Genomic DNA, 26,045 nt, shown 5'->3' with positions numbered 1-26,045 from the left:
ACTTGTCGAGCTGGCTGCTTTACAGGCAGCACATCAGGTAAAAGAAACATGCTGCACGCCTGCTGCAAACAACCGATGCCTTGAAAAACGTGCCTGCAATTTTCTAGAAGGCCGACGTATGAAGTCTTGTGCACGGCACATACTCTGCGCTGAAATAGCCCCAGAGCTTCACTTCCTTCTAATCCGAGTATGGCCTGCCGTCTGTTTTTCACCACAAAAAGCTTGACTGTAGCAGATATGTTCCCATGGTGGACTTCTAGCGTACAAGTTCCAAAACACGTTATAGTGCCACTGTTAACGCCAGCAGGACCGAATTTGACGGCTTCAACTCTTCTGCTCCCCGTAGTGTTTTGTAAACAGACATGGGAAGAACGCATGCCTGCGATCCGGTATCCACTTTAAATCTGACCTCGCAGGTACGAACACCATCCAATCCCTCTCTTGCTTTGGGGTGGTGACCTCTCGAATGTCAAAGTCCTCGTATTGCTGTTACCTTACTACGCTCACCCTTGCTGACGCACAAGCACTTGCAAAATGGTTCGCCTTGTGCACAAGCGACACGTGTTTCCAAAGGCTGGGCTTTTTTAGGCTTGTGCCAGCTGTTGCACTTACAACCGTGAAAAGATGCTTTAGCTTCTTTCCACTATTTGTGTGCTGATAGCGCCTGTGCCGCGTCTGAAACATTGTCTGTCCGTGACGTCACTGGTCACATGTGTGCGTGCTATATAAGATGCTGTTCGCGTGAAATAAAGGGTTGTTGTTATCGTGCCGGGATCGGGGCAAGTCTCAGTTCCTTCCTGCCCGCTGCCCGGCCGCGCTCGGCGTCCGGCCAGGGACCGAACGCTACATGGTGTCAGAAGTGGTATCCTCTGGCGTTTGAGAGGTGTTGCCTTAACTTCTCAACGGGCGCCATGTCAGAGGACAACGCAGCCAAGCTCTCCCACGGAATGTTCGCGGTTCCAGCTCCGCCAAGGTTTGACTTCGACCGGACGTCCGAATGGCCTTCTTGGATCCAACTCTTTGATGACTACCGCTTCGCCTCGGGCCTAAATGAGCGAAATGAAGAAGCGCAGGTCCGGACGCTACTTTATACGATGGGCAGACAAGCAAGAGAAATCTTCTCTACTTTTTCATTACCTGAAGAAGAACAGAAGCAATACGAAGTCGTCAAAAAGAAGTTCGACGAGCACTTCGTCGCCGCACGGAACCTTGTTTATGAGAGCGCGTGCTTTCACCGTCGCACTCAAGAACCTGGAGAGTCAGTCGACCAATTCGTTACCGCGTTGCACACGATGGCGGACCGGTGCGACTACAAGGAAAAGGAACGCTTGATTCGCGACAGGTTCGTGGTCGGCCTCAGGGACGCTAAGCTCTCTGAGTCGCTTCAAATGGATGCGAATTTGACTCTCGCCAGCGCTTTGGCAAAAGCGCGTTTAAAGGAGACCGTCCAACGACAGCAGCTGCAACTGCGAGAAACCGGCGACGAACCCTTGGTAACGGCGACCGGCAATCTTGACGCGGTCAGCAACCAAGGGCAGCCCAGAAAGTATTCTTCAGGACAGCACTCGGACAGCTCGTCAAAGAACTATTCATCTGGAATACAAGGTCCGCGTCCCAGAGTCCAGTCCTACCGACCAGGCACCCCCGGGTCATGCCCCAACTGCGGTCAAGGAACGCACCCCAGAGCCTCGTGCCCGGCAAAAGCAGCCAAATGCAACTACTGCGGTTGTTCCGGACACTTCGCAGCTGTATGTCGAAAAAAGGCTGCACGTGATGGAAAGAAGGTACAGCTTTCTTCTCTCCATATGGACAAGGCGGCGTTCTTCGTTGGCGTAGTGAACGGGGAGTACTCTAATTCTCGGTATGTACAGGTCGTCATTAACGGCCCTCCGGCGTTCGCTAAAGTTGATTCCGGTGCCGAAGTTTCTGTTGTGCCCTCGACGTTTCCCGGTTTACCTACCAGGCTAGAAAAGTGCGACCTAATCCTAACAGGCCAGTCGAATGAGCCACTGAATGTTTTGGGAAAGTTTCATGCCACTATCCAGTGGAAACAAAACACTGTACAGCAAATTGTGTACGTGGTCTCACCATTACGCTCCGTACTTTTGGGTCTCCCAGCGCTTGAGGCTCTGGAAGTTATTAAATTTGCGGACTCGGTCAGTAGCGCAACAGCCGTCGAAGCTTCCTACCCGCAGCTTTTAAGTGGTCTAGGAGCGATAAAAGGAGAATACAAAATTAGACTAAAGCCGAACTCGACACCTTTTGCAATTCATGTTGCGCGTCGCATAGCCTTACCCTTGCGTGACCGAGTTAAGCAAGAGCTCGAGCGTATGGAGCGAGATGGCGTGATCCGCAAAGTAGAAGAACCAACAGAATGGTGTGCAGGAATTGTGCCAGTACTCAAACCATCTGGAGCGGTTCGTATTTGCGTTGACTTGACTCAATTAAACAAAACTGTACTTCGCGAACGCTATGTCATGCCGACTGTGGATGATAGCTTCGGTCTTTTAGGTGGTGCGTCTGTGTTTTCGAAGTTGGACGCCAACTCTGGCTTCTTTCAGATTAAGTTGTCGCCCGAATGCCAGTTGTTAACTACGTTCATAACGACAGTTGGGCGATACTGTTTTCAAAGACTGCCGTTTGGAATAACGTCGGCACCCGAGATCTTTCAGAGGAAAATGTCGCAGATACTTGAAGGAATCCCAGGCGTGGTAAACCTAATGGATGATGTGCTCATTTTTGGTAACGACAAGGCTCAACATGACGAACGCCTGCGTCTAACTTTAGATCGTCTCGCCAGTGCCGGTGTTACGCTAAACAAAGAAAAGTGTGCCTTTGGGGTAACTGAGATAAAATTTCTTGGCTGTGTGCTTAGTAAAGATGGCATCAAGCCGGATCCTGAAAAAGTTCGTGCTATCAAAGAACTGGCGACGCCAGCTAACGTGTCTGACGTTCGACGGCTGCTCGGTATGGCTAATCATCTGGCAAGATTCATACCAGATTTGGCTTCGAAAACGGCGCCTTTACGTCACTTGCTTTTGAAGGGTTCCGAATGGACGTGGGGACCAGCCCAAGAGCAAGCGCTGTCGTACGTCAAAGACGTTATCTCTTCGAAGCGCGTCATGGCTAACTATGATGTAAAGTACCCTACAATTCTTTCCGCTGACGCGTCATCATTCGGTTTGGGGGCCGTATTGATACAAGTTCAACCAAACAATGCAAAAAGACCTGTTGCATTTGCGTCACGCTCGTTGACGCCTGCCGAAACCAGATACTCTCAGATTGAGAAGGAAGCGTTGGCAATGACTTGGGCGGCAGAACGATTCGAAGGGTACATCAAAGGTCTTGAAATTGTGTTTGAAACCGACCACAAACCACTTGTAACGTTGTTGGGAAAATCACCTTTAGATGTTTTGCCTCCTCGTATTCAGCGCTTTCGCATGAGACTTATGCGGTTCAGCTTTACGGTTGTGCATGTCCCGGGTAAGAGCCTCGTTACTGCAGATGTATTGTCTAGAGCCCCGATTCAGGGAAACCAAATTGATGCTCATGCGCTGAGTGTTGGCGAAGTCGCGAAATTCGTTTCGCGCTGTTTGACAAATGCCGTCGAGGCTAGCCTTTTTGAACGAGTCAAAGCTGAGCAAGCAGCCGATGAAGTCTGTCAAGCTCTCACAAAATTCAGCCTGGAAGGCTGGCCCAAGTTCTCATCACTGTCGATGGTGTTGCGTCCATACTGGCAGGAAAGAGCAACGCTGACAGTCGCTGAAGGCGTGCTACTCAAAGGTGTGCGGCTGATGATTCCACAAAAATTACGCGCAGAGGTCTTGAGGCGCTTGCACGAGAGTCACCAAGGAATCGAGAAATGCAGAGCTCGAGCCAAAGAGTCCGTATGGTGGCCTGGGTTGAGTTGCCAGCTGAGAGCGTTGGTAACTGATTGCCCAGTGTGCGCGGAACACAGGCAACAAAAGTCGGAACCAATGATTCCGACAGCCACTCCACAACGTCCTTGGCAAAAGCTAGGTGCTGATCTCTGCCATATTGAGGGAAAATGGTATTTGGTGGTAGTAGATTATTTTTCTAGATACCCAGAGGTAGCCTTGCTATCTTCGACAAAAAGTGTCACTGTCATTATGCACCTCAAAAGTTTCTTTGCAAGTCATGGCATACCAGAGGTTGCCATCTCGGATAATGGAACACAATTTGTATCTCAGGAATTCCAGTCTTTTGCTCGCGACTATGGCTTCCGCACTGTGACGACGAGCCCCAGATACCCTCAGGCAAATGGGGAAGTAGAAAGGATGGTCCAAACAATTAAACGGCTGATTATAAAAGCTAAGGACCCCTATCTTTCGCTGCTAGTGTACAGGGACACCCCAGGGCCACTGGGAAAAAGCCCTGCAGAGCTTCTGATGGGCAGGCGGCTACGCACAACAGTCTCTTTCCCTCCCAAGAGCCTTCTGCCCCAGAAGGTGAGCCTGAAAAAGTTCAGAGATCGCGATGTAACCATCCGACAGCGGCAGCGTAGGTACTTCAATAGCCGTCATAGGGCTCATCCGCTGCCAGTCCTCAAACCAGGAGCGGAAGTATGGGTGACAGACTGCAAAGTGAAAGCGCGAGTCTTACGTCCTGCACAACGTCCGAGGTCGTATGTAGTTAGAACTTCTACGGGTGTAGTTCTAGAAAGAAACAGGAAATTCCTGGTTCGCTTTGTTTCCCAGCAGAATGACTGCGAGGAGGGAGGAGGTAGCTATGAGTTTCCGCAGGCATATGATAGTCGGGTAGAAATGGAACAGGAAACTAATCCATCTAAACCGAAGGCACCTGCCGATCCATCCCATACCCCCTTGCCACAAACTAGCCCTCCTGGATATAGAACACGATTTGGCCGTCATGTCCGACCGCCAGACCGATATGGGTTCAATGACTGACTGTTATTTTGTTTTGAGCATTGGTTGCATCCATTAAAAAGTGTTCATCCTTTGTTGGTGGCAGTGCTAAGTTTGTTGCAAATGCCAGTGTGTCTTTTCAGAGAAAAGGGGAGATGTGCTGATAGCGCCTGTGCCGCGTCTGAAATATTGTCTGTCCGTGACGTCACTGGTCACATGTGTGCGTGCTATATAAGATGCTGTTCGCGTGAAATAAAGGGTTGTTGTTGTCGTGCCGGGATCGGGGCAAGTCTCAGTTCCTTCCTGCCCGCTGCCCGGCCGCGCTCGGCGTCCGGCCAGGGACCGAACGCGACAGGGCGCTTCGAAATCGCGTCGACACAGACATACCCTTCGCGCCATATTTCGTTCCGCTGGGTACCGTCTGTACTGCTCTGCATATTTCTTCAGCTTTTTGCAAAGTCAGTTGGTTATCTTGAAGCATTCTTTCATGTAGTCGATGTTTAAGCATACCGAACACTATCTGGTTCCTTATCATTGATTCTTGGAACGTGCCAAAGTTACACTGGTGGTGGTGGTACAAACTAACTGTGCTCCTTGCTTTTTCAGGTCGCGAACAAATCTTTCAAATGGTTCTCCCTCCGGTTGTTTTCTTCATGCATCGCTCATGTACTTCATTGCAAATTTCGGTTCAATAGGCATCAAATTTTCTCACCATGGTGATGTAGTCTTTTTCTTCAACTCGAAATGGAAGTTGTTGAAGACGTACAAAGCGTCGTCGCCCGCAACACTCAACAGGAGTGCTGCCTTGGCTGCTTCTGTTTTCGGCTGGTCCGTAGGCGCCGTAGCCTGCAGATATAACTGCTTATAGCGCTTCCAATTTTCTGCTACATTACCAGTCAGCCGTAAAGGCTCCAGTGTCTTCAGCAGGGACACGGCGCACCGTACTCGGGAAAGATTTCCCCCCGGCTTTAAAGGGCCACTTCTGACATCATGTGGCCGCTTGAAGGGACGACGCGTACAGCAGCATGGTCAGTACAAGAATGACGACGTTTTTTGCCAGCACAGTTTTGAAGGCACGAAAACGCGCGCTGTCCATACTACGCATCACTGACACGTATCGGCGTTGATACAGCCAGTACACGTATTCGGTACAGAAACTGCCTAGATTCTTGGTCTGCTGAGGGAGTGCAAAGTTCAAAACTGCAGCAAGCTTGTCAGGGTCGGGTCGAACGCCATCGCGGCTGACGAGGTGGCTCAGGATCTTGATTTCTTTCTAGGTGAAATTACACTCTTTTGTTCAGCTGGAGACCGGCGGATGTCAGGCACGCTAATGCTTGATCAAGGCGGAAAAAGTGATCAGAAACAGTCACAGAGAAGATACATATGTCGCCCAGGTAGCAAAAGCATGTTTTCCACTTAAGACCTCTAAGAACAGTGTCAATAATGCACTCAATCGTAGCTGGGGCATTACAAAGTCCAAAAGGCATGACTGAATTCGTACAGTCCACCGGGTGCCGCGAAGGCGGTTTTTTCTATGTCAGCCACATGCATCGAAATCTGCCAGTAACCGGAACACAAATCTGAAGTGGAGAAATAATAGGCGCCCTTAAGACTGTCGAGGGAGTCGGCAATCCGTGACATAGGTAAACATCTTTGCGAGTGACTTTTTTAAGTGCGCGGTAATCAAGTGAGCGGTATTGCAGACCTGAATCCCTGGTCGCACACTGTAGCGAACCACACTCAGCGATAACGGTGAGTACACTCAAGAGAGAGCCGGATGAAGACAAAACACCTTGACGACTCTGGATTTGTACGGGTACCAACACGACTCGCATCTGTAGTTTTATTGATTGCCCTCGGCGACAACTGCAGCCTCAAGACGCTCACAGTCGGCTTCCCAGATGCTAACGCAATTTCAGGAGGTGTCCTGGCACCGCACTGCGCAAGAAGTTTTCTGTGTTCGACCTGAACGTAATAACTATTGCGAGAGACGAGTTCCTGATTTGAATCTTTTTATGCAATTCCCTCGCGTGCGTTCTCAGCGTTTTCTTACTGTGTGATGCAATGCCCACTAACGAGATGCTGACAAAGCTGGTATACCCTTTTTTTTGCGAAGTTTATTGCCTCAGGGCATAAAAGGAATGTTATGATGGATGAAAGGTGTGGTCAAATAAATGAAAAAAGGTTGGCTGATGCAATGAAATCGAGTAGTGAACGATGATGCGGTCCCAGTGTCTAAACAGCATATGACTGCGGATTATGGGGGGAGAGGCCAGCTGCCACCAGGTGCCGGATCCGCGTTGGCTTCAACGCTGGGCAATCCCACAGTAGGTGATGGATATCAGCTTCTATATTTTTAGACTTGCAGATGGGGCACCCAGGGTGTGGATATAAATACCGAAATTATGGCCACTTTCGGATCACTGCTGGTGTTAGGGCCATCCCAACTCTAATCCTCCGAAGCGCCACCTCCTCTGCACGGGTTAGACCGCGGGGGAGGCTTACCGTACACGGAGGTATAAGAGCACGTGTACGGCGCCGGAGGTGCTCCTTTCTTGTTAAAAGCAGGGTGGAATTGTCCAATTTTATGTGGTTTGGCGATGTCGATGTTGAGTTTGAAAGGCGGGTTGCAGAATCCACTTGGCTTTGAGCACTTAAAAGGTCACGCGGGGTCCATTCAATACGAATTGGATATGGTATGCGAGCCGCTAGACTGTGTATGTTCTGGCAGATTTCCGGGCTACTACTAACTCGTCTAAGTAGCTTTGTCACCTCGAGGACATCCGTACGTATGATAATACGGGCCGTGGGAAGCATGGGAATGGCGGTCACAGAGCGAAGCGCCTCTTGCACTGCAAGCAGTTCCGCACAAAAAGAAGATGGAGGTTCCGGTAATTGAAATGTTGACGTCTTATTTAATGAAGATTTGCTAAGACAGTAAACTGCTGTTATCACTTCACAGGCTTTGATGCTTGCGTCGACGTAAATTATAATGGAACCATGTGGCAAGCGGGCGTCTTGTTCCATAATTCGGTCGCGAAGTGACGACGCCGTTTCCTGTGTTCTTGGTTGGCGTAAATCAGTCGGCTTGTTATCGCTCAGCTGTACAAAACGCCAAGGAGGAAGAACTGGCAGTGGCGGTGGTAGTAGTGAATGTTTCGAAGCATAAGCCTTCAGAGCGCACGTTGCGTGAGAGAGTGTGGCCTTAAGCTTGCGTGCATCACGTCGTTGCTGCACCAGTTCATCTATTGTGTTTAGTTGTGCGTTTTCTTGGAGTGCCACGATTGGTGTAATGCGAGGGAGGCAGGTGGTGACCCTCATTGCCTCTCGATTTATAGCCTCAAGTCGATCCCATTGTGCCCTTGTCAAGTGCTGAAATTGGGCTTGATAAACAAGGCGCGGTTGCACAACTGCCCGCACCAACTGTCTCGCAACATCTGAGCGAGCGCCGCCCATTTTTGGAGCAATGCGTTTAATCAAACCCAGTGTCTGTAACGCCTGTTTTTTAGCGCCAGACAGCCATGTAGTTCCAGTTCCTGACTCATGAATCGTTAAGCCCAATATTTTTACTGTTGGGCTTTCCTGAAGCGGGGTTCCGGATAGATGTAGACGAATAGGAGTTGCCGATGGTTTATGGCGGCCCCTGCGGTTGGCGACTGATATGAACGTAGTTTTACTGGCGGAAAGTTCAAGGCCAATGGAAGATGCATATGTGCACGTAATATCTAAAGCTGATTGCAGGGCCGATGATTGAGTCAGGAGGTCGTTGTGTGTGCTCCACACCGTAATGTCATCAGCGTATATTAAGAATTTAACACCAGAAATTTCATGTAACCGCCATGCATGTGAGATAAACGCAATATTAAATAATGTTGGTGACAACACCGATCCCTGGGGTACGCCGCGAAGAGGGACAAATGATCCTATGGACTCGTTATTGAGGCGTATTGCAAATTTTCTACTTTCAAGGAAAGATTTTACAAAATTGCGTACTCTAAGAGGTAAATGAAGCATGTCAATTGAATCCAGAATGGCAGCATGACTGATATTATCGTAAGCCTTTTCTACATCCATGGCGAGGACGGTGCGTACATTGTGGCTGCGTGTTGATGATAATACGGAGGACGCCAAGACAGCCAATCCGTCTTCTGTGCCTATAGATGGTCGAAAGCCAATCTGGGCCGGGTGGTAGAAATCGTAATGTTCAAGCCACCACGAGATTCGTGTGGCGAGCATTTTCTCAGCGATCTTGCAAATTGTTGCCGTTAAGGAAATAGGTCGAAAGTTGCTTAGGTCTGTTGGTGCTTTCCCCGGCTTTGGAATAGGGATCACAATAGCCGATTTCTAGCTCTGTGGTACATCGCCGTCTAGCCATACCTTGGTAATGGTGTCAAGGAGTTGAGGAAGTGCATCACCACTGATGTTCTTATAAACCTCGTACGTAATGGAGTCCGGACCGGGCGCTGTCTTTCGGTTGGCTTCATCTATAGCTGCAAGCAATTCTGGCATGGAGAATGGGCTCGCGATTCCCTCGGTATCGGCAGCAGATGGCAGCTTGTCGACGTGGGCTGGCATGCCCCACAAGTAAGTTCTTGTAACTGGTGCAGACAACACGTCGTACTTGGGGAAAATCTTGCGTGCTGCTTGTCTTGCGAAATCATTCGGAGACAAGTTTGCTGCAAAGCATGCTGTGGCCGCTGCATCAGGACGACGACAACCGTGCTCCATGGAATGGAAAGTTCGCCAAAGATGAGCATTCGATGAATGTGTGGAGAACTGCTCGCACCACAGGTACCATTGTCGCCGTGAGAGATCACGCTCATACCTTCTAGCCTTAGCAGTAATGTAATTTAGTCTTGTACGTGCATGCGCAGAAGTTGGGTCTCTGGTTGCAGTCAATTCCGCTTGTCGACGAGCAGCCCACAAGTTGAGCAGAGGCACATCCGGTGTTGGTCGACCAACCTCCACCCAGGTAATGGTTGTAGCCTCATTTAGTGCTCTTTTTATGCGGTCTAGAAGCGATGGTGCCGACTCCACAGAGTGATTTTGAAGAATGGCTCGGAAATTGTCCCAATGAACAACTGTACACTTGCGGCGTAATCGTCGGGCCTGTGATGGATAGAGACCGATGACAATAGGATGATGGTCACTGCCCCAGGAGTCCGGCTCTAAGTGCCACGAGGGGATGCCGTTTCCTGACCACCACGTAAGATATGGAGAGTATGTTCCACTCCTAGTATGAAGCACAGTCCTTGTTGGTGTATCTGGATGGTTCAGGAGAATAAACATCGCATCCGTAAAGGCGTCTCGCACTCGCCTGCCGCGAGGACTTAAGGTGGGGTATCCCCAGTCCGGGTGAGGCGCATTGAAGTCACCACCAACTAAAACTGGACATCCCGGGTATTGTTGCCTAACATTCAGTAACCATCCCAGGTTTATGCGGGAGGGAGAGCCACCACCAGGTCTTACATAGACTGACAGAACTACAACAGTTGCCTTACCAAATTTGACTGCCACTGCAACAACCTCCTGATATGAAGTACACCAATTTTCCAGAGCAAGGCGTACCTGAGGAAACCGTGTGTCAACATACACAGCCACCTTTCCCGGAGGAGTATCCGTATGCACACGTCGACCGTCCATGGAAGGAGACACGTATCCACTGAAACCAGGAATGGGTGGCAACGCGTTGGTCTCCTGCAGTAGCATGGCCCATACATGAAGTTTGTTCATGCGAAGACGGGATTTGGGCTCTCCAACCTTTGTGGAGAGCCCTCTACAGTTCCACTGAAGCACACCGCGATATCTTGTAGTCGCCATCTTGATTATGAGTCCAGATGTCGCAAAAGCACCGATGTCAGGTTAGATAACTGAGTGACCATAAACCTCAGTAACGATTTCGAAGAGTTATCAGGCAGGGCAGCAGAATACTTTTGGGAATCAGTGAACGGCATGGGAGTATGGGACATAATCGTTGGCGAGGCAGCTTTGATATTCGCGGTCTGAGATTCCGTTGCTCACCTACGACGAGCAAGCAGTTCACGATGTTTGCGGAGCTTATAGACCTCCGCTAAAAGCCTTTCAATTTGGTCGTCAACTGCTGTCACATCGTCCTGCGGAGGTTCCGGCATGTCCTTCACGTTTGTACTCTGTTTGTGACGACGTTGTGCACTCACATTAGCGCTGTAAGCATGTGGTGTACAGATTGCCGGTGGCTCTGTCTCAGATAGCTGTGGCCATTCATCGTCGTCCAACTGGAGAGCCTCGAATCTGTTGAATGTCTGAATCAGTGGTGAAGTAACCTGTTGAGACCATTGCCTTTGTATTCCACGACAGACCTTTTGAGTTGCTTTCTGCTTTGTTGGGCAAGTTGGAGAGGTGATGTCATGGTCATTAGCTTTGCAAAGTCCGCATTGGTAAGATACTGCTTCTTCTGGCATAGCGTCATCTGGTGTTGTAAAAGAACAGGACCTATGATATGTCCAGGTCGGAAACAGGTATAACAGTAGACGACACTTGGTTTATATGGTCGAGGGCGTAGAATGTAGCCATAATAGTATAGGCGAGTTGGGGGAGTCACGGGGCCTTGCAAGGTGACGATGCAAGAGCGCCCCTTTCCCATGCGACGAGCTTGAATCACATGATGAGTAGGGCAGTAGAGCTCACGCTGAAGTGTAGCCTGGTCCTCGTCAACGTCTACGTTGTAGACAATGCAGCGTTGTAGATCGGAACCATCAACAAGATAAACCTGGACTGGAACCGAGACTTCGCTTGTTACTGAAATACACTTAAGTGTTTGAAGACACTCAACAGCAGCCAAACTCGGGAGCCACACAGCAATTGTATTCGACTTCTTCCTGGCCGTAAAACCACGGAAACCCTCGGTTCCAAGACATGCGTCCAGATTCGCCTGAATAACTCTATTCGGTATCTCAGTAAGGCACTTGGTTGTCAGAGCCTTAATGGTCACTTTATAGCATGGTGATCCGGGTGTTGAAAATACCGGATGATCAGTTGTACAGGAACGCTTGCCTTGTGAACTGTTGTTTGCGGTAGATGATCCCGGTGCAATGTCTTCTGAAGGACGTTTCTGAGCACCGCGCTGTGCCGCCCGTCCAGATGGTAGCGCTGAAGACACGTCCATTGGCGTGCTCGGCTGCTCACTCACATTGGTGGAAACTGCATCACCAAGTGGAAGCTGGTTAGCCATTCCCGACCTCCGCCCTCGGGACAGATCACTCGCGGGCTGATGTGCATTTTGAGACGGCAGGATATGTGCTGCAGCCGATGGACCAGGAGCAGGAACCAGGAGTTGGGACCCAGGCTCGGATGTCAATTGTGCGGTCGGTAATGCCGTCGAGACAGGCGGCGCCAACGAAGGTACCTGCGCCAGCGTGCCAGGGACGGCACTAGGCCCAGTCCCAGAGCGCAGTTCAGCTGCAGGAATTATGTGATGAATGCCACACTAGCAGATGATACATGAGCGGTCGGAACCTCCTAGGTCTCTGAGAAGTCAATTCTCTTGATGTAAGGATCGTATTTACGCGAAAGGTAAGGTTTTCACTCAAGCGATGAGCAGCCACCTCAGCAGGGACACTTCTTCTTCCTTTCTTCGTCGCTTTCTTTCAACAGAGACTATGCTGACGCGTCGGCGTGTTTGGACATCTACAAGCGCACGCAGCTTCTCACAGCAGAGGACGTCGTCGTCTGCAGTATCGTGATACCCAATGTACGTGACAATATAACTTTTTACTCTGAGCTCCTCTGCTTGAATAGATTTCTTTCGGATATGCCGCTGACCATCGATACATTCATGTTGCGGGAGGAGTCCGAACTTGGACTCCGTACTGTTTGTACTGCTACCTCACTTTTTGCTGTGGGCACCTAGTGCTAACCTAACAGCTCTATTTTCGAACCTCAATAGTTTTTCAGCGTCTAGGCAGAATGCTGCATTCTAGAAATGAATCCCTGCTACATTTTTTTCCAAGTGCTGTTGTATGCCTGAAACTTTTTCGTCATTTCGTCATTTTTCGTCATTTCGGTCTAAAATATTTGTCATTTTCCGTGTATCAACGCAATTTCATTCACCCATAATTCCAGATGCTTCCATTTTGCCACTGTGCGTATTTTATGACATTGTATTATGAGCATGTGACTGGTCGATTCTTTGCTAATCTCACCTGATTTAGTTGCATTAATGTATACGCTAATGCGTCCCCTTTGTCTACAAAAAAAATGCCCACGATTATGTTACTTCCTAATGCGAAATTTGAGCGCAGCTCATCAGCTGTTTCATCTTTTCCATAAATTGAGGCAAAACGAAGAGGCGTCCGTGTGCTGTGCGATGTCAGGGCACGTTAAAGATCCCCAGGGGATCGAAATTACTCCGTAGCCCTCCACTACGGCTCCCCTTTCTGTCTTTCCACTTTCACTCCCACCTTCCCCCCTTCCCTTACGGCGCGGTTCAGGTGTCCACAGAGCAAATGTGACAAATACTGCGCCTTTTCTTTCCCGTGAACCAATAGAGAAAAAAAAGAGGCAAGGATTTCGAGCAAGGCACATAAGCACAATTACATACTTCTTTTTTTTAGAGCGCAGCTCTTTGGCGGCCGTTCCTGGGTTTCGCGGCGGCGTCGGCGTCGGCCTCGTAACCAGTTCCGCCCCCCTTTCAGCCCCCCCGTTCGAGCCGGCGCTTTGGCCACCGGAGCGTAGCAGGAAGGGGGGGGGGGATACACTCAGCGGCGAATGATGGGGGCAGGAGCGCGCGCAGCTACCGGAGCACACGAGGAAAAAAAAAGGGGGGGTCGCCGGAGGCAGCGCTAGCAGCGACTGACTGACGTCGCTAGCTAGTCAACACAACGTGCTGCGTAGAACACCGTCGCCGCCATGCAGAAAGAGGAGACCCCCCCCTCTTCCTGAGTGGAAGCGAGGGTGCTCTCCGGTTGCGGAAACGCCCACCCGCTCCGCAAGTATGCGGCCGCACCGAGACGACCGGTCCGGAGGGGGATACAATAGTGCTCGCATCCTTCATCCGCAGAAAGCAACCGTACAGCGGCGGATAACGGTGCGTGCATCCCGTTCTCACTCGCTTCCAGGCTCGTTTCACTCGCTAGCGGCGTCAGCGAGTCGCTGCTATCTGTTCGTTGCGCAACGTTCCTATGGACCCACGCGCTGCCTCCCGCAACCTCCCGATAACTCAATTGCTCTCTTCATTTCTCGGACCACAAAGCTTCTTTCATGAAAGCCAAGAACTGTTAGTGGAGTGTTTCTTTAAGGAATACGTGTGAAAAATTAAAAAAAAAGAAGTAATTTTGCTTATGTGCCTTGCTCGAAATCCTTGCCTCTTTTTTTTCTCTATTGGTTCACGGGAAAGGAAAGGCGCAGTATTTGTCACATTTGCTCTGTGGACACCTGAACCGCGCTGTAAGGGAAGGGAGGAAGGTGGGAGTGAAAGTGGAAAGAGAGGAAGGGGAGCCGTAGTGGAGGGCTACGGTGGAATTTCGACCCCCTGGGGATCTTTAACGTGCCCTGACATCGCACAGCACACGGACACTTCGTTTTGCCTCAATTTATCGAAAAGATGAAACAGCTGATGAGCTGCGCTCAAATTTCGCATTAGGAAGTAACATAATCGTGGGCATTTTTTTTTTATTTTTCACTCGTATTCACACAGCGACATCTACCACCATGTCCAGATTATGTTCGGCGGCAGCGCGCGCTTTGCAATTCGGCTGCAAGCTGACAGATGGCGCCAATATCAGCGGGCCTAGTAATCAGAACATAAGAAAGTTAAGCCTGGAGAAGCGTTACGAAGTGGTTGAGGTAAACAGGGAAGTGCAAAAAGCAGGTTTTGGTAGGGCTTTTCAGCGAGATGGCATTCATTTTAACAGAAGGGTGAAAGCAGAGATGGGCTGGCACCTGGCAGGCAGAGCTGTAGCGTTTTTAGGGGATCCGCGAGGACTCCGTGCACAGATGTAGTTAGAAGTGAAGCAGAAGAAATGGTAATAATGTAGGCTGAGCCCTCAAAAATGGCAAAGAGTAGGTCGAAAAAGAAAAGTACAAAAAAGAAATTTAACACCAGGATCAGCTACATAAACATGCAAGGAGGTAGAAAAAGAGTGAAATGGCTAGAGATAGAACAGCAGTTGAAGGATGACAAAATAGGTGTGTACGCTCTTTCCGAGACTCATCTAAGTGATCTAGAATATCCGCCGTTTATAGAAGGCTACGTCTGGGAAGGGTGCAACAAAACGAAAACAAAAAAAGGGTGGAGGGGTAGGTATGATGATACACCAGGGAACAAATTGGCAAAGAATTAAATCTTCTTGTAAAGAACATACCTGGGTTCCAGGAACACAAGCGGGCATAAGGACATGGCTAGGGGTAGTTTATTTAGGAACAGGACATCAATGCAGGCAAGAAAACAAGGATCTTGTTGAATGTCTCAGTGAGGGTATAAGCCAGTTTTGAAACGGGCTAATATTATTCTACTGGGGGACATGAACGGCCACATCGACGATCTGGATGGATACACGAACTGTAACAGGAAGCTAATGCTAGATTTATGTGAGCGACACGATCTAGTTATAGCAAATAGAGAAACAAAATGTGAAGGCCAAATGACGTGGGAATTCCGCAACAAGCAAACGACCAATGACTATTGTCTAATGTCGCAGGAAATTTATACCAAGGTCAGAAAAATGAAAATAGACGAAGAAGGGGAGTGTAGTCTGGGAAGTGATGATAAACGTATTAACGATGGGGCCCTTGAACTAAAGAGAAATGGAACTTGGACAAACCGTAAGCGCGAAATTAAACGACACTCAAATAGCGCAGAAAGCAGCAGACATAGAGGAAGCAATGTAGAAAAGCCCCACGGAAGATTGGGATTATGAACAGGTAGAACTACTCATAAGGAGGAAAATTCAGCAGGTTAAAGTAGCATACCGCTGGAATGCAAAGAGGAAGCCACGGAGCTGGCGGAATAAGGAAATCAGGGAAGCTATTGAACAACGACGGGCTGCTTTAAGGGAACACCGAATGGCAGGAAATTGACCAAAAATGGGAATCATATCGACAAAAGAAACTTGAGGTGCAGGCCCTCGTCCAAAGGAAAATAAGGCAGTCCACCGATCGCTGGATGGCTGACATACACGATGCCTCTAGAGGCGGAGCAAGAAAATTCTGGAACCATATAAGCTCGCTAGAGAAGAAGAATAAAAGAAGCAGGATCGGATTCAAGATAACGAGGGAAATTGTTTAAAAGGAGAAAACGCAGTGAACTACATTACATCAGTTATAGCCGAGTCATTTAAGAGCGACTATAGGGTAGTCTCCGCAAATCAGGAAGCAACAACAGGTAGCAGAATACAAAGTAGCTTACAACTCACCAATCTAAGCTGGAAAAAGGCTAAAAAAATATTCCTTAAAACACATCTACAGGAATAGAAGGAATTCCGATCAAGCTTATAATGAACTTGGTCCAAAAAGTAAGGAAACGTTGTTAAAAGCTCTGGAAACAGTCATAACGAATAAGCACATTCCGGACAGCTGACGGCAGAGTAAAATGAATTTCATTTATAAAGGGAAAGGAGAAAGGGCGCAAATAAATCCTACAGGCCGATTACCATAACATCTGTTATGTACAGGTTGGCCATGCAGGCGGTGAAATTAAAGGTGCAAGCATGGGTAGAAAGTAACAACATACTCGGTGAACTTCAGAACGGCTTTAGAAATGGTAGGCTCTAAGATGATAGCCTGTTCATGCTTACCCAATGCATCGAAATATCTAGAGTGGAAAATAGACCTTTGTATTTGGCCTTCCTGGACATAAACGGGGCGTACGACAACATCAGCACGGAACTCCTGTTGAACATACTTAAGGAAGAAGGTATCGGTTAGGAGATAATAGAGTTCCTACAGGAAATATACCGGGATAACAAAGTGGAAATTACGTGGGATGGTATAAGAAGTACGGAAGATGTCAAGGTATGCAAAGGATTTAGACAAGGGTGCCCTCTATCACAGCTGCTGTTCATGCTTTATATGATAAACCTGGAACGAAGGATACAAGAGAGTAACCTAGGTTTTAATCTGTTATATAGATTAGGTGGAAAGGCGGTAGAGCAGCGCCTCCCCGGTTTGATGTATGCAGACGATATTGTGCTGCTAGCTGAGTGTCTGGAAGAATTGCAAACTCTAGTTAAGTATTGCGGAGACGAAAGGTACGGTCTAGGCTTCAGTTTTAGCGCAGTTAAGTCGGGTCTGATGATATTCAAAGGCTAAACTGATCAGGGTCTTAAAATACAAGGCCATGAAATACCTAGAGTAGCAGAATATAAATATCTGGGGGTATCGGTAAACGAAGGATTGGCATACATTGGAAAGCATGAGCAATCACTTAAAGGAGCCCCGAAACGATTTTTAAGCACATTGTTTTGCCTCTTGGTTACGTAGATTGAGTTATAGTGACACTATTAACGGTGGTTGTTTTGTGTATTATCCAGTATTTAATATTTTAATTTGTTCGTGAAAGCGAGTTCGAACCACTGATGGTGCCGGCACACAGCGGTCATATTTTGGCAGCGGATATGACGACATTGGGTCCGATTTGATGATTGGACGAACAATAAATTCACGGCTAAATGAACTTATGATTAATGATACGCTCTGTAATGTTCTTGCATTTTCTAATATACTTACAAAACTGACATATTTATTTTAGATTAAAGCACTTCAAATAAAATGTTACAAAAAATAACGCTAGAGGCTCTGTCTATTTTCCCGAATCCAAGAATTTTGCGTCCCTCTAGTAGAAATAGCTGCCCATGTAGCTCCTGTTTGCCCTGTGTTTACCTTTGCACGTGGTTTGCCGTTTGTTTATTCCTCGTGGTTTGTTGTAGGTGGTTCTCCGTATCCTAGTAGGCTGTCCTACCTAGACCGATCGGTTTTTGCTGGTGAAGCTTGGTTATATTTCGTGCTGTCATGAAGAAATTCTGCGCAGTCCCAGGCTGCTCGAGCAGCGAAGGCGTTGGAGGAGTGTCGTACCACAGAGTTCCTTCCCATAATGAACGAAAAAGAATGTGGTTAGAAGCTCTGCATTGAGAAAGAACCGAATCGGCGTGTGTGCTGGCGCACTTCACTCCAGACGCCTTCGAGTGTTCATCGGCAGCTTATGCATCCGTAGGCTACAAGCAACGGTGGCTACGCAGCAACGCGGTGCCAACGATGCCAGGCGCTCTGCGAAAAACAGTCGAAGACGGAAGTATCGTGACGGACTGAGCAGTGAAAGTTGTGCCAATGACAACGTTTTTGGTCAGCGAGTCTGTCGAAGTTCATACACGATCAAGGATTGAATGTTTTAACTGCTGTTGTATACTTTCTCAGAGAGTCATCGTTACGAGTAACGACCTTGGCAGCCGCTCACTGTTCTCTCGACTGTCAACAGATCGGGCCGCGTTAGCGCGTAAGCACACTTGAGAGCTCGAGCGGTGCTATGAGGAGGAATGGCAACGAAATTTTAAGGTCGAGCGCTGCATATAATATTGGTCAACTGTCAATCGCGTGGCTTGTCTGTGAGTTTGCGCAAGCTTGTCGATTTTTTTTTTCCAGAGCATGGCTTGCCGGAGCTCCGACCGCATTATCGAAAAAAAAGGGGGGGGGGGGACGGAGTACATCCCTAGCACGCGTGTTCCCCTGTCCCTTGCCACAAGGTCTGTTGACGCAACAAAGCAGATGAAACGCGTTTTTACCCCCCCCCCCCCTTTTGCTCTTTTTTTTTTTCAATAATGCGGTCGGAACTCCAGCAAGCCATGCTTTGAAAAAAAAAAGACAAGCTTGCGCAAACTCTCAGACAAGCCACGCGATCGACAGTTGACCAATATTATATAAATCGAGAGGTTGTACGCAGCGCTCGACCTTAAAATTTCGTGTCTATTCCTCTTCATAGCACCGCTCGAGCTTTTAAGTGTGCTCACGCAACGCACTCACATTATGAGCGCATCTGCTACTTTGGCTGCCAGTTGTAGTTCCTTTGCCACACTGGCTGTGGCTGTGGGTAAATGCAAGAGGGGGGGGGGTAATAGTTGCAATTTTATTGTAGTGTTTGCAGACTTGGAATATGGCCACATCTTCAAGGCAGTGCTGTCCCTATGGGAAGGATATGGCTGCTCCAGCATGAACATTTCTAAGGGGCCAGTGGCCAGTGCTGAGGAATCGGCCGTGGGTTAATGGAGCTGCCAGACCATGAGAATGAACAACAATTCAGCGCGGCCACATCACTCAACGATCTCGAGAAGTGACAAGATAGTGGCTGGTATAGCAATGTGGACAATAAGAGTCTGAAGGAATGAATAGCGTGGATTTCGGTGACACTCCAACGGCGAAAGGCATCATTTTCAAAAGGCAAAGCTTCATCATGTTCCTTATGAGCCCATAGTACTAGTACTGGGATCAGCACCGACTCGTAGCTGATTCTCAATGCAAGGGCTTGCACATGAATGTTCGTACAGAATAGCAAGTCGCATTCTTCTCATCTCATACTGCCAACATCACAGTGAAAGCCTGGTTTGTGCAAGCCACGTAAGAGGAGATGTGTTATCAAGGTGTTATGACATAATACATGAAGAATGACCTTGCTCACTGACTGCTACAAAGTGTTTATGCACTGTTCTACTGTGTTGTCCTGACATTTGCCCTAACAGCATATGCCACAGAAAATTTGACTGCTGGTTCAAAGAGCATGCAGCCATCGAGCTTGCTGAAATGCTTTCCCATTGCCTTAGATACAAAATGTCTTAGACAAAGTTTTGTGCCAAGAATCATTGCTGCATGTTGTGTAGTTTCATCCATGACTTCAAAACTTGCAAAATGGACTTTATGCGAGCTGTGGTGATCATCCAGCTGGTTTCGATAGCTGCTCCTACTGGCTGCCACTACACCATTGAAAGTTCCTTGTTGCCAGTCCCAAAATCTAACCGTGCCGTGTCGACCGTGTGCATGACCTGTGTGTTGAAGATGGATATTTTTCTGCATCTGCAAAGTGTGTCCATGTTTTTGACCAACTGCATTTGATCCAGTCTCCACTGTCCCCTAAGTGCAAACAAGTTCAAACGGCTGTAGCAAAAATGTTCGCGTTCTTGAGGGACCAGGCGACGTCTCAGAAATGAAGATCTGTCCTTCCTTTTTTATATTTTGTTCGAAGCCCTGTGTTCATATGTCCAGCGATATTACCCGGAACCTTCACCAACTTCCTACAGCTATGCTTTTCTTGTAGTTAATGATTAGCACTTAGAAAGCAATGCTTGTTGTGCTGTATATGACCCTGTTGAACTTTGCAGAACTCAAAACCAGCGAAATGTGCCAGTTGTAATGCAGTGCAGCTGCGCTGGGACGAACCTGAACTGAAAATATTCTTGAACAAAACCTGTGGTCCAGATTGTAGCCCTCTCTGAAACTAGCTTGCTAAAAGGAAGATCTCTGTCTAGATATATGACCGATAAAAACTGCCACGTAAACTGTTTTTCTTATATAAGTCTCACTGCTTTACATACTCCAGGAAATTCCGCATGTGTCTTTTGATAACATCACCAATCTTTGGTTGGACGTTATTAAAGTAGCAGCTGTGAGGATACAACTCTGCTCACAAGCTCTTTCTGTTGTTTCTTTGTATGTGCTTCCACAGAAAATTTTAACTGTAGCTTTGTAACTGGTGCCCATCTCCTCAGATCACATGTGTTGATTTAAATTTCTATCCGTCTCTCAGGGTGACAAGAACACAGATTCCTATTTGTGAAAACTTCTAGTCATTGTTGACAGTGATAGAAGCCACGCTTCCTATTATCCTTCAGCCTCTGCTGTAGACCTGCCCCTGCATTCATCCAACATCCAAGTGAAGTGGTCACTGGCACCTTGCTGCATTTGGAGTGAGCATTGCTTGCATTTAGTGCTGCCTACCATCTATGTGGCTCCAAAAGTGCTATCCGGGCTAGTATATTTGGCAGCAAGGAGTAGGTGTCGAATCTTGCACATCAAGAATATGAACCTCTTTTTCTTTTTTGGTATGCTCCCGACATTGGAAGCTCAACATGGTCTGCTTCATACCTTACTGCCTTCAAACCTTCATACCTTGCTGCAATACTCCATGCGTCAACATAGTTGCAGGTCAAAGTTTTGCAATGCCAGAACTTTTGCCTCACTATCAGAATATAGGTATTGTGGCTGAGCCTTGGAACAGACACCTAAATGTGTATCCGAAGTGGCATTGGCACAAGAGCCTTTCCAAAATGCATCACTGAAAGTAGCCTGGCCAGTTGGTGCATGTCTCTTTGTGGAGCAGCATGCAGTATTTCTTGCCTGCAAGCAATATATTTATTCAGTTGCTAGCGAGTTCTGTGTTAGTGTCTTCATGACTCTGTTCCGTCACCCTGTGCACTGTTTTGCTAAGGAGAATTCAAAAAATGGCCATTAACATGGCCACAGGGGAAGCATTTGCTTTTCTTGGTTCTTCCCGGTGTTGCAATATGGTGTTGTAGTTTGGCCTCATGGTTCCGGAAAGTGTAAGACCAAAAATGAAGAGCCCTGAAAAAAAGTGTTTCAAAAGTTGTATATCTGTGTTGCCCTTTTCTGTCTTTGCCTGACATACTAATTGCTTTTCGGCTTAACAGTACCACATGCTGTAATCCGTGCTGCAAGCTGTGCACTGTATAAACAAATGAAGCTTGAAAAAACTGAAAACTGGTTTATTTTTTTTTACCCCTAACAGATGGGAAATTTTAACCCCGTGTAGCGTTCCGATGGAAACATCTTCGTAATCATGGTCACCCACTTGAAGAGATCACTCTTTGTTCTCCAGTTCAGTCTTTCCCCGAAATCCATCTTGCAAACTGGTGGTAGGCCACATAATATTTTCTAGAAGGAAAAGAAGAGAGGCATCTGTGAAAGAGCAATCTCAGGATTTACAAAGCTCCAGTCCACATTGGTTTGACTCAAATGTCTAGCGTACTGCAAAAAGAGTACCACCACAAGTCACCTCCACACCTTGAAACAAAATACCCTATGTAGAGCTTTTTTTTTTTGTTTAATGTTTTCTCTTCTCAGGGAAAAAATTATAAACGAAAAGGTTGTACATTCTAAGTTCTGCTATAGATTAGTCATTACATTACTGATAGTGCTTTCTACACATATGCAATGATAATAAATGAGTAAGCTGCACTAGTGAATCCAGTGAAATACTGTGCTTTTACAGCATACACACATGTTGGAAAGGTTCAAATGCCCTTAATGTGGAAACCTAGTCTGCCAGTTTCTGGTGCACTGCAGCATTCTCATTTTTGAAAGGCTTGCGGTACGCTTTTAGAAGGCCTCATTCCAAAGAAGAAAACGAAATGCGCTACGTGCACAACGCGCGAGCCACTATTAGTGCTTTTTTCAGGGGATTCAACTTCGGAAATACCTTGTTGTGGATATCCATTTCAGGCTCCTAGCTGGCCCCTCTCAATGAGGTCGCCGTATGCGATTTGCAACACCTCCGTATCCAGCAGAGTACAAATATATATATATATATATATATATATATATATATATATTCGTCTTGGCATATACAGATATGCCGTCCCGGTTCCTGGCTGCACATGGCTCAACATCTCGGCAGCACAGAGGGTCCGTACACCTGGACGCAGCAACAGTTTCAATTAGTCATCAGTGTGGTGCTTTCTCCACTCGCGTGATTTCCGGGGTTAAAATTGAACGTAATGTTACCACAGTGGCTCTATCACCACGCTTTTAATCGCGATATGGACAAGGCACATTTCGTCAATAACACGTATGTTGGTTTTCGAAGTTCGCGAGGCGTGCCTGCGTACCGAGAACGACTTGGCGGAAACGATCTAATCGAGCCACTGCATTCTACAAGAATTCGTTTCAGTCCCAAGAAAGGATGCAAAAAAAGTGCTGCGATTCATATTTACCAGGGCGCATCGTCAGCTTGGTGGTGGTCTGGCAGCGTTGCTGGGCGATCGTCGTCAACACCGCGCGGTGAACGCGACGACGCTGGTCGGCTGCTGTTCGTCCCCTTTCGGCGTATCCCCGCACGGAATAACGCGCAGATCGTCACTCCGTCGCGATATCTCGCGTTAGAGTTGCGATTAGTCTGGCAAGTCCATTTACGGTGACTTCTTATGCACTCCTAAGGTGCTAGCAGAGCTGATATCGGATGGTGAAGCGTCGCTGACCATCCACTTGTTTATCACCATGGGAGCGACGCTGCTACTTACGCCCATGTGTTCCTTGTAACCATAGAAACGACGCTGCCATCCTTGGCAGGAACAAGTTAAAGCAAACAGGCAACCATGCTGTGATAACTTCCGCGACGTCATCGGTTTGCCTCTTTTGATTGGTCGCACCCAATGACGTCAATGGGAGAGCGAGATGGGAATGGGAAGCCCCGCAAAATTTGAGTTGAGGGCAGTTTTTTGTTTGCTTCTATTTTTAAATGTCTTCATTGAATAACTCCCGTTCCTGTGCACCGATTCTTGTAATTCTTTTTGAGATAATATCCCTGTGACATAAAGAATTGACCTGAAGCATAACCGACATCACATTACGAAGCGCTTCGCGCCTCCTTTAAGGCCAAAGGGCGAAGTAATACCGGGATAATGAAGCATAAGGCATTGTGGGGATACAATAGGTATGAGGTATTGAGGGGTATTTGGAAAGGAATTATGGTGCCTGGACTTACTTTCGGAAATGCGGTTTTGTGCCTAAAATCAGAGGTATAGTCGACATTAGAAATAAATCAGAGATCCGTTGGACGATTAGCACTAGGTGCCCACGGCAAAACTGAGTAAAATATTATATGAGGAACGCCTGATGGAATTGACAGTAATAGATGGGCAGCTAAAGTATTTAAATACCTGTACTTAAAAAGCGTTGACACACAATGGAGGAAAAGAACTAGGAAACTAACTAGTAAGTATGCTAGTCACAAGGACGGAGAAATAAAGAGCATTAAGCAACAGGTGAAAAACACAGAAAGTAAAAATTGGATAAATTCGATGGAAAAGAATCAGAGTGTAGAATTATACCGAAAGTGGAAAATGCAGATCAGGAAGGAAGATTTCTTTGATACCTCAAGAGGCAGTGTCCTACTTTTTGAAGCTATATCAGTGTGCCTTAGAACACGCAGCTACAAAAAGAAATTTAACAATGGAGATGAAGCATGTGCTGCATGTGGTAACTCCAGTTAAACAATAGACCATATTATGCTCGAATGTAATGGTATCCATCCGGAAGTTGATGCAGGCGCAATCACTGTTCCTGAAGCTCTAGGGTTTAGTGATGCCAGTGGCCGGGGGAATAAACCGGCTGTGGAAACTAGCAAAGAACGACTGGAAGATTAGTGGCTTAAAAGCAGAGAAGTGACATAATGTTATGTAGAAACAAAAATTTAATAAATAGAATGATGGTTTAGTTAACCAATCTAAATCAATAATTAAGATATAGGGAGAAAAATGAGCATAATAGCTACTGTTACCACCCCGTTTCAAAGGGGACGCGCCTGTATTCCATCAATCCATTCCATCCATCAATTCCATTTATCCATTCTAGTTGACAGTTGACAGCCGTGTGGTGCGGACGCGTGTTCCATCGCTCCTCCGATTGCACGTGGCTGCCGGCAACGGACGGGCTGGCGACAGCGGGAGCTTCCGAAGCGTCAAATAGATGAGTTCTTTCTTTTATTAACCTTATTTCGTTTTCAGCTAGTTAGCTTAGGTGCAGCCTAAAGAATAGATTTTACCTCTTTGTCCTAGCGGCCTAGTTTTTCGTGCCGGCAGCTAGGTTTTCTCGGCGTTCATTCTTAAATTATTTTATCTAATTAGAAAAATACTTTTTTTCTATGCTATTAGCATTCACAGAATTGATTATAACGCGTGTTTGCTAGTTGTTTCTTGTGTATTCTTTTGGCAATTTGTATGTTCTGAGAATTCGTAATAGATTAGTTCAGTCGATACATGCTTAAGATGTGCACTCAAAAGAAGGTAAAGTGTACTCAGTGTGAGGCGCAGGTTAATCTCAAGGAAACGCGTTTTGACTCTATAGGTGAAGCGGAAGGCAGCGACTTTTTGTGTCGGTGTTGCGTGCTGAGTGCGCGCCTAGCAAGATTTGATCAAGAAAGGGGCAGTTTAGTGTCTCGTGTGGATAATTTAGAAAATGAAGTACGTTTGTTAAGGGCAGAAAGTCAGAAAATGCTTGGACAGCTTCATCAAATGGAAAAAAGTGGCCGACCTTATCCTTGGAACCAACGAGGACGAACATTCCAGTGCGGGTTACTTGGCTGGGAACAGCACTGGCATAAAAGGCGTAAGCTAAGTAGGTCAGGCGGACCCGAACCGGCAGAGTTATTTAGAAGCAGCTACTAAGAAGCCGGAAAAAAAGGAAGTAAGGAAGAATGAAAATCCCAGAGAGAAGGTCACAGATAACCGAAAGCAGGAGCCAACAGTTGGGAGAGGGAGAGAGAAGGCCCAGGTGCTTATCGCCGGAGATTCTAACATGAACAGGTGCAAGCGAGATATCTTGGAATGTGTAAAGGGTGATAGGCGACTGTTAGTTGGAGCCTTCCCAGGGAGCACAATGAGGGCAGTGCTGAAAGAGAGTAAAAATAGGCTGTTGAAAAATTCCACAGAACGCAGTATGGGGATAGTAGCCGCGGAGCTAAACGATGTCCTAAATGGTGACGCTGCCGGAGTGGTGGGAAGTTTAGCTAAGGGAGTTGACAATATCAGGAAGATAGCACAGCAAGCACAGATAGTTGTATGTACAGTATCGGAGGTGCTAGGAACGAACGGAAAGCTTGAGAAGGATGTGGCTTCCGTTAATCAAGAGATCAGAAAAAAAGACATTTAACCCTAGAATCAGCTACATAAACATGCAAAGAGGTAGAAAAAGAGCAAAATGGCTAGAGATAGAACCGCAGTTGAAGGATGGCAAAATAGATGTGTACGCTTTTTGCGAGACTCATCTCAGGGATCTAGAAGAGTCGCCGTTTATAGAAGGCTACGTCTGGGAAGGGTGCAACAGAACGAGAACGGAAAAAAAGGGTGGAGGGGTAGGTATGTTAATACACCAGGGAACAAATTGCCAAAGAAATAAATCATCTTGTAA

At 47.3% G+C, this 26,045-nt stretch overlaps 1 protein-coding gene across 1 annotated transcript in view; it reads left to right on the top strand.

The window, feature by feature from the left end:
- The first annotated feature begins 657 nt into the window (after positions 1-657).
- The window catches only part of LOC146175093 (uncharacterized), a 53,253-nt gene continuing 27,865 nt past the window's right edge, over positions 658-26,045 (top strand). Inside the window, exon 1 of the mRNA XM_084585521.1 lies at positions 658-2,205. Within this exon, the coding sequence (XP_084441647.1) occupies positions 711-2,205 (1,495 nt within the window). The 5' untranslated portion in view covers positions 658-710. The remainder of the gene's footprint in view (positions 2,206-26,045) is intronic.

This window comes from Amblyomma maculatum, chromosome 11, assembly GCF_055883805.1.
Source record: "Amblyomma maculatum isolate TAMU_Amacu chromosome 11, ASM5588380v1, whole genome shotgun sequence".
Classification (NCBI taxonomy): domain Eukaryota; kingdom Metazoa; phylum Arthropoda; class Arachnida; order Ixodida; family Ixodidae; genus Amblyomma; species Amblyomma maculatum.
Note: the sequence above shows the minus strand (reverse complement) of the source record. Positions and strands in the feature narration are given on the sequence as shown.